At 40.5% G+C, this 22,217-nt stretch overlaps 1 protein-coding gene across 1 annotated transcript; it reads right to left on the bottom strand.

The window, feature by feature from the left end:
* Nucleotides 1–1,734: 1,734 nt before the first annotated feature.
* Nucleotides 1,735–19,825, bottom strand: TBX18 (T-box transcription factor 18). The gene is made up of 6 exons (XM_082730397.1): nt 19,424–19,825; nt 18,041–18,245; nt 15,716–15,817; nt 12,213–12,384; nt 5,166–5,333; nt 1,735–1,846 (listed from the first exon to the last, which is right to left on the bottom strand). The coding sequence occupies exons 1-6, from the start codon at nt 19,728–19,730 to the stop codon at nt 1,778–1,780; spliced, it is 1,023 nt and encodes a 340-aa protein (XP_082586523.1). The 5' UTR covers nt 19,731–19,825; the 3' UTR covers nt 1,735–1,777.
* Between the last annotated feature and the right edge of the window lie 2,392 nt (nt 19,826–22,217).

Below are 22,217 nucleotides of genomic sequence, written 5' to 3'. Positions count from 1 at the left end.
CACTATTGGTGTCTAACCAAATACACCTTTTAAAATATTTTTAAACATACTGCTTCAAAACTGAACCCACGGTATCCAAGCAGTGTGATTTCCCCTAGTGTCGAGAGCAGTGAGGTGTCTGCTAGGTCAATCCTACAGGAGAGCCTGGACACAGTTCCTGGCTGTGTATTCCTCAAACCTCAGAGCTGCCTTCATGGAGTTTCAGTGAGCTTTAATAAATGTATTCGCTGCTTAAAAAAAATAATGAAATGAAAGAAATGCTAGACCCTTAACAAATGCTATACTGCTACCACCAAAACCATAAGAAAATTCCATCAAAGCATTTCTCAAGGTAGAAAAGAAATCATCCCAAAGGCTCCCATTAGTCCCTCAGGAGTGACCTTCTCAGTTACTAAATTATTCAGCTTTTAGAAATGCCTCTGGACAGCAAAGTTAACCAAGGGCCAATGGAACATAGCAAAAGCCACGCAGAGTTGTTCTCACATTAAAAACATCTAAAAAAACCAATGATTTCAATATATCAGACAACAGGTATTATAGGAATACCTGCAAATCTTCCTACAGAATAAAGAATTCCAGAGGGAATTATTAGTGCTATTGTTAATCGTTTTGTTGATGTACCTGCACTAAATTAACGGCTACTCTATTCTCAATGCAGTTCAGCTGTATTTGAGTCCTTATGCTTCGTGGTGTTTAAACAATGTCCCTGCCTACAAGAAGATTCTGCAAGCACTTCGCGGTATTCTGAGAAAAGATCTCTGACTGCACCAGCCTTGCCCAAATAATCAGCTAGAAGACTAAAAATCTAGACACCAGCTGACCGTTCTCTCTCTACAATTTTAACTCAAACTGTCCCTAAAACAAAACAGCTGGGGCTTTCGACTTCCTGTAGAGGTAGCCTATACCAAGTTCTTGAGAATACCAAATTTTCGAGAAGTCTTAGAATAATTTCTGGAGGAAAGTAATAAAAATTTCTCAAATATTTCTTTTTAAAAGCTTTAAAAACATTTAAGTCAAAGCTTTACCCTGAAAAGGCATCTGGAGAACGTTAGTCTGTTATTACTCTCTATTACTATCAATACTTATCTTAGAAAATATTGCACCAAACTCTATTGGAATAGAATCACATCCATAAATTAAAAACCCATGGCACACAGACAACAGTGATCTGCTTTTTGATAAAAGTAAGAGTGGAATTCATTATGGTTGCTCTCCCTCCTTGTACAAACACCATAAAACACGACACAGAGAAAATAAACAAGTGTATGGCTGTCAGCACAGCCAAGACAAATTTGGAAATTAAAGAACATCAGCTCCTTTGGTAATGGGGCGTAGTTTAGTATTCTAGTTGGAAATCTGAGGGAACGGAGCCCCATCATATTCCGAAGATAGAATCAATAGATTGTTGTGACATCACTAAGTAAATTGAAGAACAACATCAGGTGTAGCGAGGCTACTGACTTGGAATATTGAAGCCCCAGGACCTGAAAGACAGGTTTCCTTAAGGTCCCTTCAGAAGTAGCATGCACTGTGCACCCTGAGAACTTGCATTTTTCACCCAGCATCCCACATCAAAATTCACCTTAGGAATGGGCAGGCCATGGCACTAAGCTAAAAAATAAGGTACATCCAAGGCCCAGCCATACCAACAAATTTTAATCCTCATCAGAAAATTATTTCAAAACTACGTCAGTGGTTAACTGTTTACCTTGTAATGGAAAATTCACAACAAGAAGTCGAATGTATTTATCAGAACCAGAATGTTCTTCACTAAGTCTTACCTGTTTCGCCCAGAGTCTCGAAAGCCTTTGGCAAATGGATTCCTATCTATCTTCAGACGAGTAATCTGCAGAGTACAAAAAATTCATATCAAATACTGTAAATGTCAAGTAAGGCCATTAAAAACAGAAATGGTGGAAGAACTACAAGTAATTACAAAATTACAAAATTATAAAAGCGTTCCTCTCCCCTATTTCTCAGGTATTTTATTATCTTAGCTGCAAAGCTAGAAGAAAATTTCAGGGGACGCCTGGGTGGCTCAGTTGGTTAAGCAGCTGCCTTCGGCTCAGGTCATGATCCCGGCGTCCTGGGATCGAGTCCCATATTGGGCTCCTTGCTTGGCGGGGAGCCTGCTTCTCCCTCTGCCTCTGCCTGCCATTCTGTCTGCCTGTGCTTGCTCTCTCCCCCCTCTCTCTCTGATAAATAAATAAAATCTTAGAAGAAAATTTCAGAAATCACCTAGAAAAATCACCTAGAAAAAATCCCCACCCCTATTTAAACTCTATAATTAAATCTGTTTTGCATTTAATATCACTAGAGAATGAAATTCTGAATCATCTGTTGATAACCTGTCCTTTTTTTGACAATCCCTCTGAACTAAAAGCTCTTTCCTTTAACTCTGTGATGTGGTTTAATGCCTGTTCCTCTTGGTAATGGGTAGCAGCTAATAACTTGTCAACTTCTACCTTGTCAAGTTCCTTATAACACCTGAATGCCATTAAGCCCCTGAATGCCATTAAGCATCCCTCTCTTCTTCAGAATTAGGTAATATACACTTCTTTAACTTTTCTGCCTCTGTAATTTTTTTTTTTGTCTCTCTTTGTATCATCTTTATGGCTCTCATCTGAAAATTTTATTCTTTCCTCTGTTTTCTGTTGAGTCCTGGACCTGGTCAGAGCCCTACAGTGAACGTCTAACCAGAGCTAATGACTACTGGAAGGCACTAATGAGATTAAATTTTATTCAGGTAATAGAAATAAATGTTTTAATTTAAACAGAAATCTGGCAGTGGGATTTTTACAAGTGGTCTAATCATCTCCATTAAAATATATTTTTAGTTATACCATCTTGTAATTGACACTAATAACATCTCATCTATTTCTTGACAGATCTCCACCTTGCCCCACAGAAGTTACAGCCTGTTCTCCAAGAAGCACATCATACTTTGTTTTCTATGCTCTTTGGTTTAGTGGAATCTACAAAGTTAATGAACATACTTCCGACAGTGCCATTTTGGCTTAGTACAAATGAACACTGTTGGATAACACTGAGGAAAAGAAAGGGTATCTCTGAAAAGTCATTCATAATCCCCCTCTGCTGTCCTGAAGGAATTCTTGTGAGTTCATTATAGCTTCATTCTTTGTTCATTTAAATAATATTTAAATAACATTAAATACTTTAAGTGTTCGTTTAAAATAGGATTTCAAAAAAGAGTAGAGATTTATACAATGGTGCCTTGCCTAAATAGAGATGTGTTACTATTGCCATTATTTTTATTACTGAGTGCATTCTGTGTACGCTGTACTAAGAATTTTATAAGCATATTTCATTTAATTCTCATGGCAACTTATATGTAGTTATTATTCCAATCTTATATTTTCTTTTAAACCAAGGCTTAAGTTTCCTGTGATCATAACGTTACTTGTCCATAGACCTAGGCTGGGACCCTGGGCTTCAGAATCCCCATGCTGTTAAACACCACCAAGCTAAGCTGCTTACCAATTTTCCCCGAGTCCTTAAAATAGGAGGCAGGAAGTTAAAAAATGAACATCATTGCATTTGGTCATTATCAATTTCCCTTCTTCTAATTTTTTTACCCTATTAATAGATTTGTCAGTTTGTCCATTGGTATTAGTCACCAAAATGTACCAACAAGCCCACTGCATCTTGTTTATTATATCGCAGAGGCTAGGAGAAAAATGCACATTTGACATTGTCAATCTGTTTGTGTTTGAGAGACAAAAAAAGAGATAAACTGAGGTTGCTTAAAAGGCACTGAATGTCTCTGCTCTTTTCTCCTCATGTGTTATGTTTTTCCTCAAAGAAAAAATAGTCATTTTTGCATCTAACATATTTTAAGAATATTTTCCTAATTATCCAATCCTTCTAAAGGTTAACTTCATGCTCCTTCCTCAAAGCCTATATAAAAGAATAACAACGTGAGAGAGAGGACTAGACGGCTTCCGGTGTGGGGCTGGCGGCTGCACATAGACGAGAGCAGATGCGCCTCCCAGCCCCCAAGGAAGATGCAGGGGACTGGATCCAAATCTCCTCATAAGCTTTAAAACAACAAAAACCACAGCCGAGAGATTATAAAGCCTTAAATTTTAACTGAGATGTAAATAAATGTAAAGAGAAGTGGAGAACCTAAAATACTTCTTCTGACCACTAAAATTTTAAAAAAAGGAAAAAAAAGTCTACCACAGACCATATCAGCCTCAACTACATCAGTATTTTTTATGAAAACTGGCCTTAATTGCATGGGCTAAATTGCCCTAAATCAGTTTTCCACCTATTTGACTCCGCCTTAAAGAAATACATACACTTACATATATTGGAAAGAAATATTTCACTTTTGAAATTATTATTAATTTTATGAAAAGATTACTCCACCACTGCTGATCTCTCAGGCTATAAACATATGTGTCATCCTCTCACAATTAAAGCGTACTTGAAGAAGTAGCCATTTTTGTATATATACCAAAATGACTATGTAAGATAAATGTTTCTGAAATATTTCTTATAATACATGGGTCACAGTTTTAAGACAATGTGAATTATCAAACCTTATGCTCTATGATACAATCCAGGTTTCATATTCTATATATCTATTTCCTAGCAATATACATTTTTTTTTCGGTTTTTTGTTTGTTTGTTTGTTTTTGTAATGAAAGAGAGAGAGAGAGTGAGTGGAGGGGAGGGGCAGAGGGAGAGGGAGAGAGAGAATCTTAAGCAAGCTCCTTCCCCAGTGCAAAATCTGACTCAAGACTCAATCTCAGACCCTGAGATCACGACCTGAGCCAAAATCAAGAGTCAGATACTCAGCCAACAAAGCCATCCAGGAGCCCCCTCATGATTTTTAATCTTAATTATGACATCATGATTCGACATCCCAAAATGGAAAGCAAACCTATACTATTCGTCACGAGACACATTCTTTTCTAAAGAAATTCTCACTAGAAGTAGCCTTACTTGGAGAATCGTGAATAAAAAAAATTGTTTATACACACACACACACATACACACACACATCCTGGATGTCTTATATGGCAAATGCTTTACTTTATGACACTTCATAACATTTAGATACAGTGAAAAGAATAGCTAGCTTTCCACTGACACCTGAAACAAAAAGTCTAGAAAGATAGTGATTCTGAGAACAATACCTGCTGATTCTGATAGGCAGTAACCGTTGTGAAGACAGTTTCTGGAAAGGAGAATGCCTTTACTCCCTCTCCAGATGGAACAGGTTTGATGGGAGAAAGATCATCCCCGCAGTCTTTACGGATGACATGGACCCGCGGTTGGTATTTGTGCATAGAATGAAGAATGATCTGTGTCAAGGAAAGAAAGCCAAATATATCAACAACTTCTGCCCAATCTCAACACCATGACTAAATATTTAATGTGTAAAATAAATCCCTGTTGGAAATGAAAATTTCCAAGGATGTAAAAGTGTCAATGTAACAAAGTATGTCAAAATTGGAAACGGAGAGCTAAGAAGTTATTTGTAAAATGTGCATGAAAATACAAAAGGAAAAAAATCATTATTTTGGTAGAACACTGTGTACAACCATGAACCCATGAACTTAACATCTAATTTTCTGTTTATGCAAATACAAGAATAAATTCATCAGCATTTTATTTACAGTGAACCACCTGGAACATAGGAGTCCAAACCAGTAAAACTAAAAATGAGATTGAGATGATTATTTAAATTCCATCATACCCATCACCTAAAAACAAGGGTTTCTTCAGATAACATTTTTCTTCCACTGGTGACAACAACATGTCTATTCAAGGGCAAAAGGAATTCTAAGGATACCCAAGAGTCTGCCTTGCGTGTGGCTTACGACATCCCTGGTTTGCCTGGAGAAGCCCAGTGTCCATGTCTGCATCAGAGGGAAACTTCCAAAACCCAGGCACCTAAGCATGGAAAAACTGCTGCACTCAACTCTTCTAGGGAAATCTGACTACTTTCTACCCCATGATTCCTCTTCTGAGAATTTATCCAAGAACGTATTTCAAATCCAAAAAAAAAAAAAAAAAAAAGCACTCCATGCAGAGAGATGGGCAGCGTACCATCTTACAGCAGTGGAGAAACTATAAACCACTTACATGAGTAGATTGGCTAAGTAACTGAAAATCCACACAATGGGAGAGATATTATTCAGCCATTACTAAGTGCTAGTTGGGACATTTTTAACCACAAAATAAAATGCTTCTTTTTAAACTTTAAGTGATCCAAGTTGTTTATAAACAATCACAATGACATGAAGACAGTAAAAAGGACCCACAACAAGATATAGTGATCATCTCTAGATAATGGGATAATGGGTGAATATTTTTCTTTTTTTTTTTATATTTTCAAGATATAGGAGATGGAATTAAAAAATATATATATACCCTTACCCAGTGAAATTGTCTATTTGCTCCTGGGAGTCCACACTGAGGTATTCATCAATGAGTTTAATTAACAGAGCTGTGACTTCCCTGAGTTACACGACTTGAATTGGGGAGTTGGGAGTGTCGAGGTGAGATCCTTAAACAAAGTCTAAAACACAGTGGTTGAACTACCTCATGTTTTTCAGGATTTGGGCAGTTTCACAAAGCCAAATTCTGAATATTTGGTCAGGCCCAAAACAAATAAACCTATATGTGGAGAATGTGTTTGCGGCCACCAGAGGATGTCTTCTCCCCCATCAGGCAGGTCTGGTGGGCACTGTCATTAGATCTGCTATGTGAGTGTCTCTTCCACTAATAGAAAATTTGAGGGTAAAAGAACAAAACAACAGACCACCATGCTCAATGGGAGACAGCAGAAGTATAAGGGAAGGAAGGATAAGAGAATACAATAGCCCTCCTGGTCATCTGCAGGTACACACATGGCTGTGGAACCTCTAGAAGTTTCTTTTCAGGTCTAAAAAAAGGAAAGAACTTCACTAAACCATTAGTGGCTCACAAACATCAATTGAAACGGTTGCACCTGGAAATTTTTTAAATAAACAAAATGATAAAGTAGAAACATAAAGCATGTTCCTTACAGTAAGGATAAGTACTGTTTGTTTGTTTGTTTGAGATTTTTATTTATTTATTTGACAGACGGAGATCACAAGTAGGCAGAGAAGCAGGCAGAGAGAGAGGGGGAAGCAGGCTCCTGCTGAACAGACAGCCCCCATGCGGGGCTCAATCACAGGACCCTGGGATCATGACCTGAGCTGAAGGCAGAGGCTTTAACCCACTGAGCCACCCAGGCGCCCCAGGATAAGTACTGTTTTGCAAAACAGGATCTGTTTTCTTTGTGTGTGTTTACACCAGGTCATAATGTAATATGAACATCTGGTTACGTGTGTCAGGTAAAAAGTCTCAAAAACATAGGTGTAAGATTTATTCTGATGATTCTAGTGATCAGCAAATTCCATAGTAGAAGAGAAACTGGAGAAAGCTACTTGATGTCAAACAAAAATAAGTACATAGCTAGTTTCAGAAAACTAGAATAAATTGACTTGGATTGAGGGAAACAAAAACTGACTTGGGTTTCTGTTTACTTGTCAATGAACACAGGTTCTTGTTTTATGAAGTCTTTGTTCTCTCAAGCAGATTTCTCCATATAGCTATATATACTTAAATTTTATTTCTTTCTGTCCTTACAAAATTTCCAAAATGACATAAGTTGGGGTATACTGAGGTAGGGTATAGAAATAGCTGATGTATGCCTACGTCTGCACATTAAAGGGCAACTGCGGACAGTAATGTGGGGATCTTTCCAGCAAAATAACAGGCTTTCAATATTACGTATAGGAACTTATTTTACCCCAGATGTTTTCTGGGAATGCTAAGCAAGCTTCAGTTCTCCTGTATAAAATGACATTATTTGCTTTTTAATGATCTATCAAACTTGTAATGATGAGTGGTCAATAACATGTCTAATAAAACAAGTAGAACTAGGAGAACTACAGGCCTTATAAATAAGGAGACCACAATGATAACACTGAAACTCAAATAATTTTTCTGATCTGCTTGCTCCATGCTCTCTGTTCCATTTAAAAGAAGGATTTTTTTTTCTTTTTGGCATTACCTCGTAACACAGATAGTCACATAGATTAATGTTTATAAACACAAGAATGCTGTCCCCTGTGCAAGTTAATACATGTTTTATTCACTATAAAGACAGCAGTTTTGAGTCAAAAGAAGCATGATATTATTTGTGCTTTTGGGGTTTTTTTTTTTAAGATTTCATTCATTTTTCCGACAGAGAGGGAAATCACAAGGAGGCAGAGAGGCAGGCAGAGAGAGAGAGAAGCAGGCTCCCCAACGAGCAGAGAGCCCGATGCGAGACTCGATCCCAGAACCCCGAGACCATGACCTGAGCTGAAGGCAGAGGCCTTAACCCACTGAGCCACCCAGGTGCCCCTATATTATTTATGTTTAATGTGAAGGGCCTGAAGTTGACAGACAAACCAGCTGTGCCTTACAGAACAATAAGGAAACATCACTTCCTGACTCTGGAAATTTTCTAGATGTCCTAAACGCCAGTGTGGGAACAAATCAAGCAAAGGGCCAAGGAGGAGCAACTCCCTGGCCTGTATTCTTGATGACACCTGGTGTTGACTCACTGTAAATGGCAGGGGTCAAGACAGTAACACTGGATCACAAGCTCCGTAGCAAGATGGTCTTGGTTTTGTTTCACATGCACTGTGTGTTAAACACTCCTTATACACATGCATGTTCAAGTTCATCAGCTCACCTGATTCACTCAGAATTCTCTGGTTCTAACACAACACATGAGAAAACCAAGCCTCAGAGACCCAAATTGATATGCTCATAAACATGAACATGTTGGATCTCCAAGCTATTACAAGTTCCTTACATCAAGGAGACCTTGGCAATCCCCCCTGTGATATCAACCCTCCCTACCTGATTCTCAAGGAGAAAGGGGAAGACAGTGAGGAAAAACTTAGAGCTGGGATGACTCTATGACACTGACTCCTCAGCAGCTGAGAAAGTCCCCTGACTGTGGCAGACTGGCCATGCCTCCTTCCGAAGCACCCCAGCACTGTATTTCAACCCTATGAGCCCTGCCAAGGTTTAAAGACACCATTAAATGTCTTCTAATTTTTTTAAAGATTTATTTTTTTATTTGAGAGACAGAGAGAGAAGGGTGTGGGGGGTGGGGGGAGATAGAGGCCTCAAGAGGGAGACAGAATTCCAAGCAGACTCCCCGCTGAGCATAGAGCACAACATGGGGCTTGACCTCACAACCCTAAGATCATGACCTGAGCCAAAATGAAGAGTCAGATACTTAATTGACTGAGCCACCCTGGTGCCCTTACTAATTTCTTAGGGAAATGCTCATCTAAATGTTTCCCTCCAGACAACAAATTCCAGATGAAAAGGGAAGCATGCACACGATCAGAAGGAGCTAGCTTATCCAAACATGCTAACTGTCTGTTCACTGGTAGCCCAAGGACCAGGCTTAGATTATATACAATCCAACAGAAAGCTGACTACAGACTCCCCAAGAAGTAAGCAGAGATGTTCAAGTCTTTACAACATTCAGTGGTTAGTTGTGGACTGATAGGACATTCCACTCGAGATTCTCACCAATATTCCTCTCTAAGCAATCCCCGGTATTTGGGAAGATGAAGTCACACTGAGGGAAACGCAATGTCTTATAAGTTCATGTTTCATATAGGTCTAGGTCCAGTCACAGCCCTGTGAGGACTTGATTCCTACATTAAACACATCATGTTTAATAAAAATCCCATGTCTACATGCCATTCTCAGGTCACTATTTTAATGCTTCTGTACCTTTCGCACAACATGGGGCTTGATCTTACAACCCTGAGATCATATCTGAGCCAAAATGAAGAGTCGGATGCTTAACTGACTGAGCCACCCAGGCGCTGAGAACTGGGAACTGAGAGTCCAAAAAAAGTAAGAAAGCAAGTTAGAAAGTAAATTAGAAAATCACTTCTCATTTAAGTCTACAGCTTGATTAATTAGAAATTAGTGGTGATTCCTTTAATATCGGGGGTCAGGAGACCCTCAACCATATGATGGCAGAGGGGTGAGTCCCTGAGAGTTTTCCACATCAGGAAATGATAAAACTGAATTAGAAAGTCCCACCAGAACAGGACTACCGTCTTCCTAGATGCTGAATCACATCAACAGTGGACTAAGAAACAAATTCCTAATCTCGAATCTAACCTCATTGGGGGTCATCAAATGGAGTAAATAAATACAATAGACACATTCCTCGTGAAACCTTCCCAGTCTCTCCTGACTGGGGTAATGTGGCGTCGGTAATTCTCCGAGCCAACAGCAGGATTATCTGAGCGCACGTCTTCTTTCCCCATCTAGACTAGATCACTGAAGGCAGAGACTATGGCTTTTTATGTTATACTACCTTTTACAAAGTCTCAAAAAATACATGTTTTAAATAAATAATGGAAAAGAGCATTTTTCCTCCTACATTCTCCTCTAGCATCAACTGATTCATACATTTTCACCAGTGTAAAAGCAATTTCCTTCCTTCCAAAATGGACAGGTATATATCTGTCTCTCCGTTTCTACACTCATTAATTACCTCCCTGTATTAAAGTATTACAACCTGCACCACAACCTTAAAACAAAAATTTAACTGACAGATGACACATTTCTCTAAATTTTGCCTATTTTCTGCTATGCTTTTTGTTTTTTCTAAAAGCCCAATGCAGGGCTTGATCCCAGGGCACTGGGATCATGACCTGAGTGGAAGGCAGATGCTCAACCAACTGGGCCACCCAGGCACCCCAATTTAAATTATTTAAAGACGTGTACCTTATTTATGACAGGAAAATTTTTTAGTCCCCGTTACCTCTTTAAAAGATAATGTCCTCAAACTGTAGAACTCAGAAAAGTAGAGGATATTTAAGCTTTTGATAATAAATCACATTTAATGGCATTATTTTTAAATTTTCTACTCCAAAAGCAAAAGACCCCCTCAATGAATATGCTGGCAAAATACAGCCAGCTCCCTCAATGAAACAGTAGAAACTAGTGTTCCTTCCCTGAAGTCAAGTGAAAAGCAACTGTTACTACTTGACTATTTACATAAAGAAAAAAAAAAAAAAAGAAATGAAGTAATGTACTAAAATATAGGGTATGGGAGTTGGATTCAGAAATGAAATCTACTTTGATACTTCTGTGATTTCATTTTAAATCATAAAAGGGAACAGACAAAAGCAATGTAAGATAGATGTATCTTAAAAATCCAGATACTGAATTTGTACCACAATGAAATTCATACTTGGATGTTTTTATTAAGGCCAATTGTTTAAGATACTGTCTAGCAACTTGCAAATCATTTCCCATTGTAACTATATTACTAGTTCATGACAGTTTGCATTTTTGTTTTAAAAGATTTGCTCATAAATATACTATATGTCACCCTTCGAGAAATGAACTAGTTGGCATATATGACGTGCACTAACTCTACAAAAGGCATTTCAATCCTGCCTCAACCAAAACCCTCTCAAATAACAAAAGCCTAATAGAAATGCTGGCTTACGATGGAAATCAGCGTGTATCCAGAGTTACTTATATTAACATAATAACGTAGAAATTTTGCCTAGGCATAATATTGCAAAACAAAAAGGGGTTAAAAATCACTCTATTATTGGAATGTCTGACTTTGACTTATAAATCATGTTTCTGCAGGTTTAAGACTAAAAGAAATTGTTATTGTAACATATTTAGACACATCAGATGCCATCACAAAACAGCAGGGAACATGCAGATGAAATACACAAATAGTGTAAGCCTGGGCCATTACTGAGAAGCAATGAGCTTCAACTAGGAAAAGGGCCTAACGCAGGCAGGACACAATAAACCATCCTCCCTGTTAATCCAACTGTCAAGTATTCACATTTGGAGCATAATAATTAGCACCTCATAGCCTTTCAAACAAATGTTTTGGCTAACAATGTCTGCCTGAGATTCTATGATTTCAATACAAACGCAGTATCTAGTTTTAACCTATCACGCATTTCATAGGAGACCCTTGTGGCAACAGTCATGTCTCTGTTGTGAAGACAACCTTGATTTTGCACAGATTAGACACATGCTGATCAACAAACTTCAGAGAGAAATTCATGCCCTTTGGTCAAACAGGGTATAGGTCTGGTGACCCCCCCCTCCATGGGGGCACATGAGGGAGGCCATCTACTCACATGGCCTTGGTCATCCAGTTCATTGTTGGTGAGCTTCAGCTTGTCAAAACTGATCACTTGTCTCATCCAAGTCTCTCCTGAGGCAGGTGAGTCTGGATGGATGTACACCCGTGGCGGCACAGGGGAGTCCGCGTTCCCCGCCACCATCCATTTAGAGCTGTGGTAAACATACCTACAAGGCAATGACAAGGCTCAGTGTACAGACTATTGTTTTCTGGTAATTTCCAAGTCCACTGAATCAGACAAACTGTGTATCTTTTCTTTTTAAGTCTGAAAAACAACAATTTGCTCTTTATATCCAATACATATAAAATAAGATTTTAAGTACTCTTCAAAAACTCTCTGGGGCAGCAGTGGCCTTCTGACCTCTCAGAGTAAGTGATGTGTTAAGGATTTATGCACACTATCACCCCCATAAATTCAAGTACCTTAATTCTTATGAATCACTTATTCACATTAGACATTCCATCTGAATTCTGGGATTTTCCATTTTACATCTGGATATTCCATTGACATGAAGAAACTACTGCTGTCAAGCTTAAAGTTGTCAACCTCACCTTTAAGTAAATCTCAAAAATACTTGAAAGTCATACCTTTAAGTGTCCCACTTCTTTAAGACCACTTTCCATTTTAGGCAATGTACAAACAAATTAGGTAGATGATAGAATGGCAAGGGGAAATTGTCAAAAGTTCCATAACTTTCATTTTCTTAGAAAAAGAGTTTTAGCTATGATCATTTAGAATATTTTTCTGATTCTATCAAAATAAAAATTGGAGATAATACATTAAGTTTAACTTAAAATTTTTGTATAATCCAAAAATGTAGGTCTTTATCTCCTAAATTTCTCTTTCTCAACACTTACAAGAAAAGTCTTTAGTTTGCAAATATCACTAATCAAATATACATCAAACTTTGAAAATGAAGGTATATCTGATTAATATTATTTTTCTAATTAAGGGACCAAACATCCTCTTCTGTTAGTTTATATGTGTCAAATATATTGACTCTACAAGAATAATACATTTAGGGGTGCCTGGGTGGCTCAGTGGGTTAAGGCTCTGCCTTCAACTTAGGTCATGATCTCAGGGTCCTGGGATTGAGCCCCGCATAGGGCTCTCTGCTCGGCAGGGAGCCTACTTCCTCCTCTTTCTCTCTCTCTCTGCCTGCCTCTCTGCCTACTTGTGATCTCTCTCTGTCAAATAAATAAATAAAATCTTTAAAAAAAAAAAAAAAGAATAATACATTTAAATAACAATGTTTCAGGTAATATCGTAATATTTAAATGTATATTCAGGTTATCATTTATTAATTATTAACTTAAAATTCACTAATTCAAAAGCTAGAAACTAGTATATGATGATTCACTTAGAAAAGGGTATAAAATGAAGTTATATACCTAGATGTTTTCCTTCCATTTGTATTTTAAGACATGACATACAATTTAAAGCAATAATCTGTGGATAGTCTCAGAGAATTCTACATATGTCATAGGCAAATTTCTTTTAAAAAACAGCATGAAACATTTTCATAACATCTCTGGTGAGGCCCTCTGTTTCAACTAATGTCACATGGTTCACTCTCTTTTGAGCTCAGTATCCCTTCTATTCTTTAATTCCTTTTCTTGGGGAAAAAATACATAATCACAAAATTGAGAATAATTTTTTAAAAAGCTTCCCTGAATTGCTATGGTGTAATTTCAGTAAATAAGTTCCTAAGTGCACGAGCTCCTGTGAATATTAATTTTGCCTCACAACAAATCACAAGCACTTTTAATTTGACCAAATACCACTCTTTGACAGCAGAGAATAAACCAAAAACTTATTTTTTACTACAGCTAAAAGTTAGAAAATAAAATAAGAATCTTAGAAATGCAAGGAAAAACTGTACTATAGTTATTCCCAAAATAAACAGAGTAAGATGCTCTATCGAAACCTTGAGAAAGTATGCATACTCAACAGTTCGAAAATCCATACCCACCAAGAGAATAAACGCTACATGTTACAAATTCTCTGTGAAACTTTCTAAATACAATTGCTAAAACCAAATTTCTTGGGAAGCATTATAAGTGAAAACAAACTTATGATTTACAGTTTGCTCTTTTAAAATCTGACATCTTAATACCAATACTTGACATTTTTCTTGCATTATGTGAGAATAATAAGAATCAACTATGTAAAATAAACCATCCAAAATACATGAAAGATATTTGGAGAAACAGGAAAGAAATTTGGAAGAGAAAGGACTAATGTCTAACCTCATTAAGAATTACATTATCTTTCGCAACACAAAACCCAGATTAGAATAAAGATTTTTAAACCAAGTATATTTCGAGATTAAACAGTGCCTTCTAGGTTCTGCCTTGTAATAGATAATTTTAGCAAACTCTCTAATGACTTATTTAATTAAAATAAGCAATACAATACAAAACACAAACAATAAAACTGTCTTTTTATTACCCATTTTTTTAGTATTCCATATGTGTCTGTACTAATTAAATCTGTATACTTTTGACACTGGTAAGCCTGTTTCAAACAAGGACCTCCCTAAGTTTTAAAAAGTGATAAAAATCAAATCTGACTTCATTTAAAAACTTACTAAATGCTCTAGCTGTTTATAAAAAGTAAAAAAAAAAAAAAAAGAAAAAAGAAAAAAAGAAAGAAAAAAAAGAAACAAGACCAAAATTTAAAGCAAGCACCTTCTGATCTTCTACTCAAAATTTCCTTTTTTAAATGTCAGCATTCTTAACTCCTCAGGAAAGTAAAAAGCATTGTCCATTGAAAGCTGCTGATTTGCTTACTTGCAAAAGAAAAAGAGCAAAGGTGGGTTTGAAACTGAAGAATGTGTATCTTTTCCAACTTTACTTGATATCCAGATAATACATCCTCTTTCAAAATCTAAATCTGACAATGTTCTTTTTTTTTTAATCTACTGTGGTAACTACTAACCAAAAAACCAACAGTAAATTAACAAATTCATGACCAGTTTAAAGATGTCCTAATAGCTAAATGAATTATGAGATTTTATTTTTCTAAATTCAAGAATTTCCCAAAATTAAAGGAAAAAAAACCTGCCAACAGTTATGATTTTTTAACACAACAAGAAAAAAGGGAATTTATTTAAAGTTCAAAATAATCACAAAAAAATGAAACATATCATTGAATATTACCTATACCTACAAACTTAACATTTCCTCCAAAATTCTAATTGAAAAGTGAATCATTTTAAAAGACACAGTTTAGCAACCCTAAACTAGCTTCTATTTAAAGTTCTCAATACTTAAAGGATATTTCTGTAACCATTAGAAGCAAAATAATAATTAAGTTTCCACATTTACTGCAAGAGAAGGCACCACGTGGGCTACTGGAACTGTCGGGGAGTTGGGTTATAGATCTAGAAATTCTACAGGCTTCTGGAAACAAACATCATGGTTGTCACAGATGAAATAGGCACAGCTTGGAAAATCCTAGCGTATTCTTATGCTGTATCCATCGGATCACTGTACCTGTATCTTTTGTTGTCCACTGGCACTATGTCCATAGCAATGTAATATTGCTGGTGAGGATCTAGTCCTGAGATCTTCACTCTCATTGCTGGAAACATGCGCCTATGCATACAGGGGGAAGGAAACAGGGTATGGGTTTTGTTTTTGTTTGTGATTAAGCAAGGAGAATGAATAAGCAAGCGAAAAAACCTCTGGAAACCTCTCAGTTTTTCATATGGACAAATTTAGAGCATTCACTTTGATAACGTTAATTCAAAGAATCAGAACACAGGATGCATCAAAACTGAGGCTTTTAAATGTAATTTGCTGCACTCTGTCATGCACTGTGTTTACTGAAATGTCAGTACAGCTAAAAAGAATTTTACGCTGAAGGAGTAATAGCATGAAAAAAGCAGTTTGTTTTTTAAATAAAAATCAATGAGCATATTTACTTCAATAATACAAATGATAAAAATGTTCCAAAAGTAGAAATAGAAAATCTGAATTTGTACAAGTGATAAAATATATTATAATGTGAAATTTTAAAAGGGTTATAAAAAACCACAAGGAGCCAATGTGCCATGCTATAACCAAACAATATGTTCTTTATTGAGACAGGACTTCCTGTCTGCAGCATGGTAAAGGTGAAGTGCAAAAGTTGCTCTAAATTTGAAAGGTATAGTAAAACTTCTTTATTGAAAGCAGAAACTAAACACAATGTATATTTACCAAATCATCCCTTCCCCCACTATACCCTGGAAATACTTTCCTATTTAACCACACTTACTCAAAACTTTGCTAATTAAAACAAATAAAAATCCACATTTCTTTAGGCTTCCCAGAGTTGCATATCAAAGGAGATGCTAAAGTACACAGGCTATCTTTTAAAAAAGACTCAGTAGCAAGAATCTAACAGCAAATTATTGTGTATGAAAAACAAATAGAGCAGTTCTTTATTTCTCTAATTTCTATCTAATGATTTATGTCTAGGACCCTTCCAGTTAATTTAATTTTTGCTAATTTAACCTTATAACACAAATTTTAGCACTGTTATTTATCAAAAACTTTTTCTATAACAATAATGCCACTAAAAACCACTTCCAGAGAAAAGAAAGTCCATTATTCCTAACTAGGCATGAGAACAGTTTAATATGCTGGCTGTTTTAGTGTTATTTCAGTGCACCTGTAAGATAAAGAGTAAAGGTCTTTAACTACATCCTTTATAAGACAACTGTTGCTTTGTGTTGTTGAAGACTGAATTTGGATCATTAATAAAAGCTCTGTGAAAACGTAGAAGGTAGCATATGGATTCAATAAAATATGTTTTTGTAATTTCTAATAAGTTTGGATACTTTTATGCTATCCAGGTTTTTGCCATGTGTACTCCCTGAAAGAGTTGCTGTGCATTTTTAAAGCTCCGTTTAAGGAAGATTATTATTCATAGATTTCACTGCACTAAACGAACTAAAAACTTTAAAATGCAAAAATTTCTGTGCTTCCTTCAGATTAATAGTATCTGGCCAACAAACCTATTTTTTACTAACTAATGAATGTGCAAATTTCACAATTTCAAAAAATACATATAACTTCCTACAATTTTTCTTCAGCAAATTGAGACGAATGTGTTGGATTTCATTTAGAAAAAAATAAATATATATAACAACGTAACTGGATCTACAAATGGAATGGTTTTTTAAAAAACGGGTAATTATTTTTGCAGGGATTAAAATGTATTACTGATGATTCCAGTAAGTTTTCATTCTAGTATAATATCAAAATAGCACAAGACATCACGTTCTTACATTGCTAGGAAATCTTTTGATAAAGAACCAGCCTGGAAGTCTGGAATCTAAAAAAAAAAACAAACCATAGTTTTCTAAAGAGTAAACTGAGGTTTCTTTCTTTCTTTCTCTCTCTCTCTCTCTCTTTTTTTTTTTTTTTTTTCCTTAAGGGGTGGGGAAGGTTAAGGGAAGTCATCTGTTCAGTAGTTCCAGAAAAGATAACTAGAGCCTAAACACATGCCTGGACGGACCTATACATAACCACGAATCTGAGATTACCCAGCACACGGAGTATCAGCCGCAGCCTCTGGCGCAGCGGCACCGGCGGCCACGCGGATTTCCCCTGACGTCCAAGACTGCGGCGGGGCTGTGCCCCTCGCCGACTGCACTCTGCTGTAGGCGGGCAACGCCAGTCTCAAAAGTGAACCACACCCCGGGCCTTGTCTTTTCTACACAAAAATGCTAACCAGAGACTCCACAGCTCTGCAGACCCTTCTCCTTCCTAACCCGTCTGGGGGATAAGGTGAGGCCAGGGCCCGAGCGTTGGCGACAGATCACCCTTTACCTGCCCGCCTTGGTGATGATCATCTCCGTGCCGATCTCGTGAAAGCGCTTCCAGAGCTCTGCTCCCTGCAGATCCACCCGCGGGGCCGGCGGCGAGGGCAGCGGGGTCCCCGGCCGTGCCAGGGGAGGCGCTGGGGACCCCTTCGGGGATCCTCCCGGGGACGCCAACGGAGAAGCGCCCTGCAGGAACCCGTCCTCACAGCCGCCTGGGCAGCAAAGGCAAAGAGGGGGTAACGGTGAGGGCTCGTGGAGGAAGTCGGGTGGGGAGACTGACCCCCGAGGGCGGCTGGGGAGACGAAGAAGGACCAGGAGAAAAGGCGAAACTTTCGTGCCTTCGGATTCTTCTAACAAACAGGCCCGGGGTAAACACCCGCTCTGCCAGCCGAAGGGGCTCGACGTGCCAGCGAGGCCTCCAAGGGCCGTGAACCGAGGAGGCATGAGGGCCGCGTCCACCCCTCCCTCCCGGCCTCCGCCGAGTCAAGGCCCCAAATAAGTTTTGCGCCGTCGCCGGCGTCTTGGATACGTGACCAGCTGAGGCTGAGATGGATTCCCGAGTCCAGAGCCCCACTGCAGACCCCGACACACCGGCCACCCGAAGCGCACGCAGAGAAACCGCCTGGCGTCCGGCTCCCCGTGCGAAGTGCCTGGGCCTCCTTTCCCGTTAGGCGTCCGAGGCCCCTCGCTTTGGGCCCGGGCGGAGGCATCCTCCAGAAAATTCTTCAGCCTCCGCTGGCGCCAAACTCCCCGACAGCCCTTAGCTCCCCAGCCAAGCAACGAAGGGGCGAGCAGAGCGCGAAAAGCAAGCCCACCGGGGCCGACGGCCTCGGCAGCGGGAATCCAGAAGGGAAGGGAAGGGCTCAGCTACCCCTCGGGAAACCACGTTTGCAAATACGCCGCCCTCTTCCTGGTTTGCCCAAACTGTTTAGGGCATTCGTTCCGGTTTCGGGGGGGTTATGCCGTCGCTCCCCCCACCCCCTTGCTTTTAAAAGTTAGGAAAGAAAAAAGAGCACCCATTGGCTGGAACCCCAAGGGAGGCAGATGCGGAAGGCGCAGACCTGCACCGCCGAAAGCCTCAAAGAGCCGCGGCCGAAGGCGCGGGTCGCCGAGGGGGCGGCGGCAGCCCGAAAAGCGGGAATAAGAGCGGCATTTTAACCGTCTGGAGGGCGACCTGAGTTGAGCGGCGATAGCGGCCAGGGCGGCTGTGAGCTTCGGGCGCGGACACCCAAGGCCAAAGCGCTGGTGCTGCACTGCCTCGGGCACCGAGGGGCACCGCGCGCGCGCGCGCCCTTAACTCGCAGAAGTTCAGGTTCCCCGCGGCCGTGCGGCCCCGCGGGACCGAGAGGGACGCGCCGGGAAGAAGTTAGGCGGGAAAGGGCCGACTCACCCGCGGCTCCGCGGGAGCCGCAGCTCCGTTCCAAGTCGGCGCAGCTCCGGGCTGGCCCGGATGCCGCCCCGGCCGGTGGCGGGAGTGCAGCGCCTTCGTCTCCCTCGGAGGAGCCCTTTTCCCCGGCGCCACCGCCGCGGCTGCAGCCTCCGTCATCTACCGCCACGGCCGCCTCTTCCGCGCCCAGCTTTCGTCGCTTCTTCTGAAGCTGTTGCTGCTTCTCCGCGCCGATCAGCGCCTCCACGGAGAAGGCGTGCGCCTTAAGGCTTAGCATGCTGCACGGCGAGCCCCTCCGCTTCTCGGCCATCCCCGCCGCCTGGCGCCCGCCCGCCCCTCACGCATATACACTCAAGCGGGCACACGTACACACTCGCTCTACTCTCCCACCAAAATCTGAACGACTCTCGGGGCCTCCCGCAGGCCGATCTGCCCCCTTCCCTGCCGCGGGCAAAAACAAATTTGGCGTTTCCTCTTTCTCGCTTGTGTTGGGATCCGAGGAACCAGCGACGCGCCCGCCAAGTTTCCTTCCCTCGGTCTCTCGCGCGCGCTCTCTCACAGATGCACTCCTTCGTTCCCACCCCCTCCACCTCCTCCTGCTGCTCCAAGATCTGCTTCGACTGATGCGCCAGAGAGGACTAACATGGGTAAAAAACACTCTGCGGACACAAATTAGGGATTGTAATTGAAATTTGTTGCCTTGATCTGTCAGCACTTCCAGGCAGGAGAGCGGTGGGAAGAACTTGCTCATTAGTGTCAATAAAGTGGCGAGGGTGGAGTCTGGGTACCTGTCAATCACCTGGAAGTCCAGCCAATCAGGCGGCGCCGACAGCTCACAGTCCGCGCCCACTTCCTTACAAGGTCTCAAAAGAAAAAAAAAAAAAAAAGAGAGAGAGAGAGAGAGAGAAAAGCGCCGCCGTCTGGCTTGGAAGTGCCAGCCCCGGGCGCTGAACCCGGTCAGTCTCTCTGGCTGCCACATCCCACTCCAGCCCGAGTCTCTAGTTTTCCTCACCCATTCCTAGGAAGGGTGAGGCTCCTGACTTTAAAGCGAGATATCACCAAGTTAGAATATCAAGAATCTTCCAAGAAACTTTAAACTCCAGTCCCACTCCTTTATCACTTAATATTGCTACAACTCAGAACATTTTTGAGTGGGGACAATTTACAGCCACCAGGCCCGTCTTTTCTCATTTAAACATTCCCTCATTTAGTAGCGCCCACTCTGCCAAGAATGGCATTAGACTTGTTTATTTATTTATGTTTCTGTTTTACTTAGTGTCTTTTTCTTGGGAAGGGTGTGGGAATTCACGGTATATTTAAATCCTTTATATTTAAGAGAGCAAAACTTTATATTATCGCTTAGTCCCTCATATTTACTAGTCTGTAAAAGCACACCCTTTTCAGAGCCTCCCTTTCCTTTCAAAGCATGATGATAATTTTAAAACGTTAAATCGTGGGATGTTACTTCTACATGTCTTCAACAATAAAGATTTAGCTTTAAATCTCCTAAAAACTTCGCAAGGTGAAATGTTTTAAGATACAATAAAATTTCTATTGCACTTAAAAAAAAAAAAATGTCTCTGTGACTTAACCTAACTCCATATTTGTCCTCCATTAAACAATTTGCCACTACTTTTCTCAGGCTTTTAAAAAGCCAACTTGTTTCTTTAAAGCAAAATTAAAAAAAAAAAGTTTTAATTGAATAACATCAATCATGCATCCATACAGTTTATAGTTTCAACTCGATTTTTTTTGGGGGGGGGGGTCAGGATTAACCCCCAAAATGGTTTTGGTGTAAATAGAGCAAATATAGTGCAGAAGAAAATTCCTGGTACATATTATTCTTAGATTTTTGGTATAAAAGACAGGATAAGGGTTGTCTTTTTCTTGCGCTCAATTCAACCTCCACAACTTGTTACCTCTGACTTCTCGCTAAGCTTTCAATGGAATGATAAGGAGTAGCCTCGCCACTGTGATCTTTTTACCATAGCTCAGGCGGAGCGCGCCGTTGCTCCGAGGTAAGGAGAAGAGCCCGGACCAAAGCACGAGGTGCCTAGGCGTATATCCACGATCTCGCCTCCCGACCCGGCCCCAGCAGCCTGAGTCAAAAACGCCTCGGTAACACCCTCGAGGAAGACGGCTCTTTTAAACTCTTGAGAAACAGATTCGACTGGAAGGATATGTTTTGCATTTGTAAAAGAAAGCTTTGCAAACAGTTTGGAGCGGGGCAGACCCCGGAGGGCGCCCCAGGCGGGTAACACAGCCTAAAATGTAAGCGCAAACCCGATTTCTGTAGGCTAGCGGAAGGGGAAGCAGGCTTGGGGGAGCAAAGAGACCACCCGGAGGGCTTGGGCTGGGAGTGGGAGTGGAAGGATGTTGGGCGGGGGGTCGGTTGCAAATTTCGCTGGAGGCTGCAGCTAGAGCTCCGCGTGCTGGGCGTCTGAAACCCGCACCAGCAGCCTGCAAGGTCTCAGCGCCCGGCTGCAGGCCCAGACGCGAAGGAGCGAAGCAAAGAGCCTTGGGATAGCCCTTGAGACCTTGGAGAAGGCAGCGAAGCCAATGGGTGGAGTCACCAGGTCCACAGGCCTGCACCGGTCCCGCCGCCCGAGAAGGAGCGGCTCATCCTGAGAAACTTGAGGCCGCCTGGGACGAACGCATTTTCCAGACGTGAGGCTTGCCTCATAGGTGGGTTCTTGTCCATTTATATGCTCTGTAGCTCAAATTGATATACAAGGGACTAGACGGCCTGCAAAGGCGCCCTCAGGATCATGCAGCTCAAAGGTCTCCTCTGTCCCTC

The sequence above is a fragment of the Mustela nivalis genome, assembly GCF_964662115.1.
Source record: "Mustela nivalis genome assembly, chromosome: 5".
NCBI classification, from domain to species: Eukaryota; Metazoa; Chordata; class Mammalia; order Carnivora; family Mustelidae; genus Mustela; species Mustela nivalis.
The sequence above is the reverse complement of the archived record's forward strand: the minus strand, read 5'-3'. Positions and strand labels throughout refer to the sequence as shown.

Bases quoted from the DNA above. Each gene is read 5' to 3' on its own strand.
- TBX18 (XM_082730397.1), bottom strand. From the start codon at position 19,730: ATGGCCGAGAAGCGGAGGGGCTCGCCGTGCAGCATGCTAAGCCTTAAG. The intron at 12,385-15,715 runs GTACAGTGATCC...ATTGCCTTGTAG, and splicing joins GTGGACAACAAAAGATACAG to GTATGTTTACCACAGCTCTA. The intron at 1,847-5,165 runs GTATTGTTCTCA...TGTACTCTGCAG, and splicing joins CTGCCTATCAGAATCAGCAG to ATTACTCGTCTGAAGATAGA.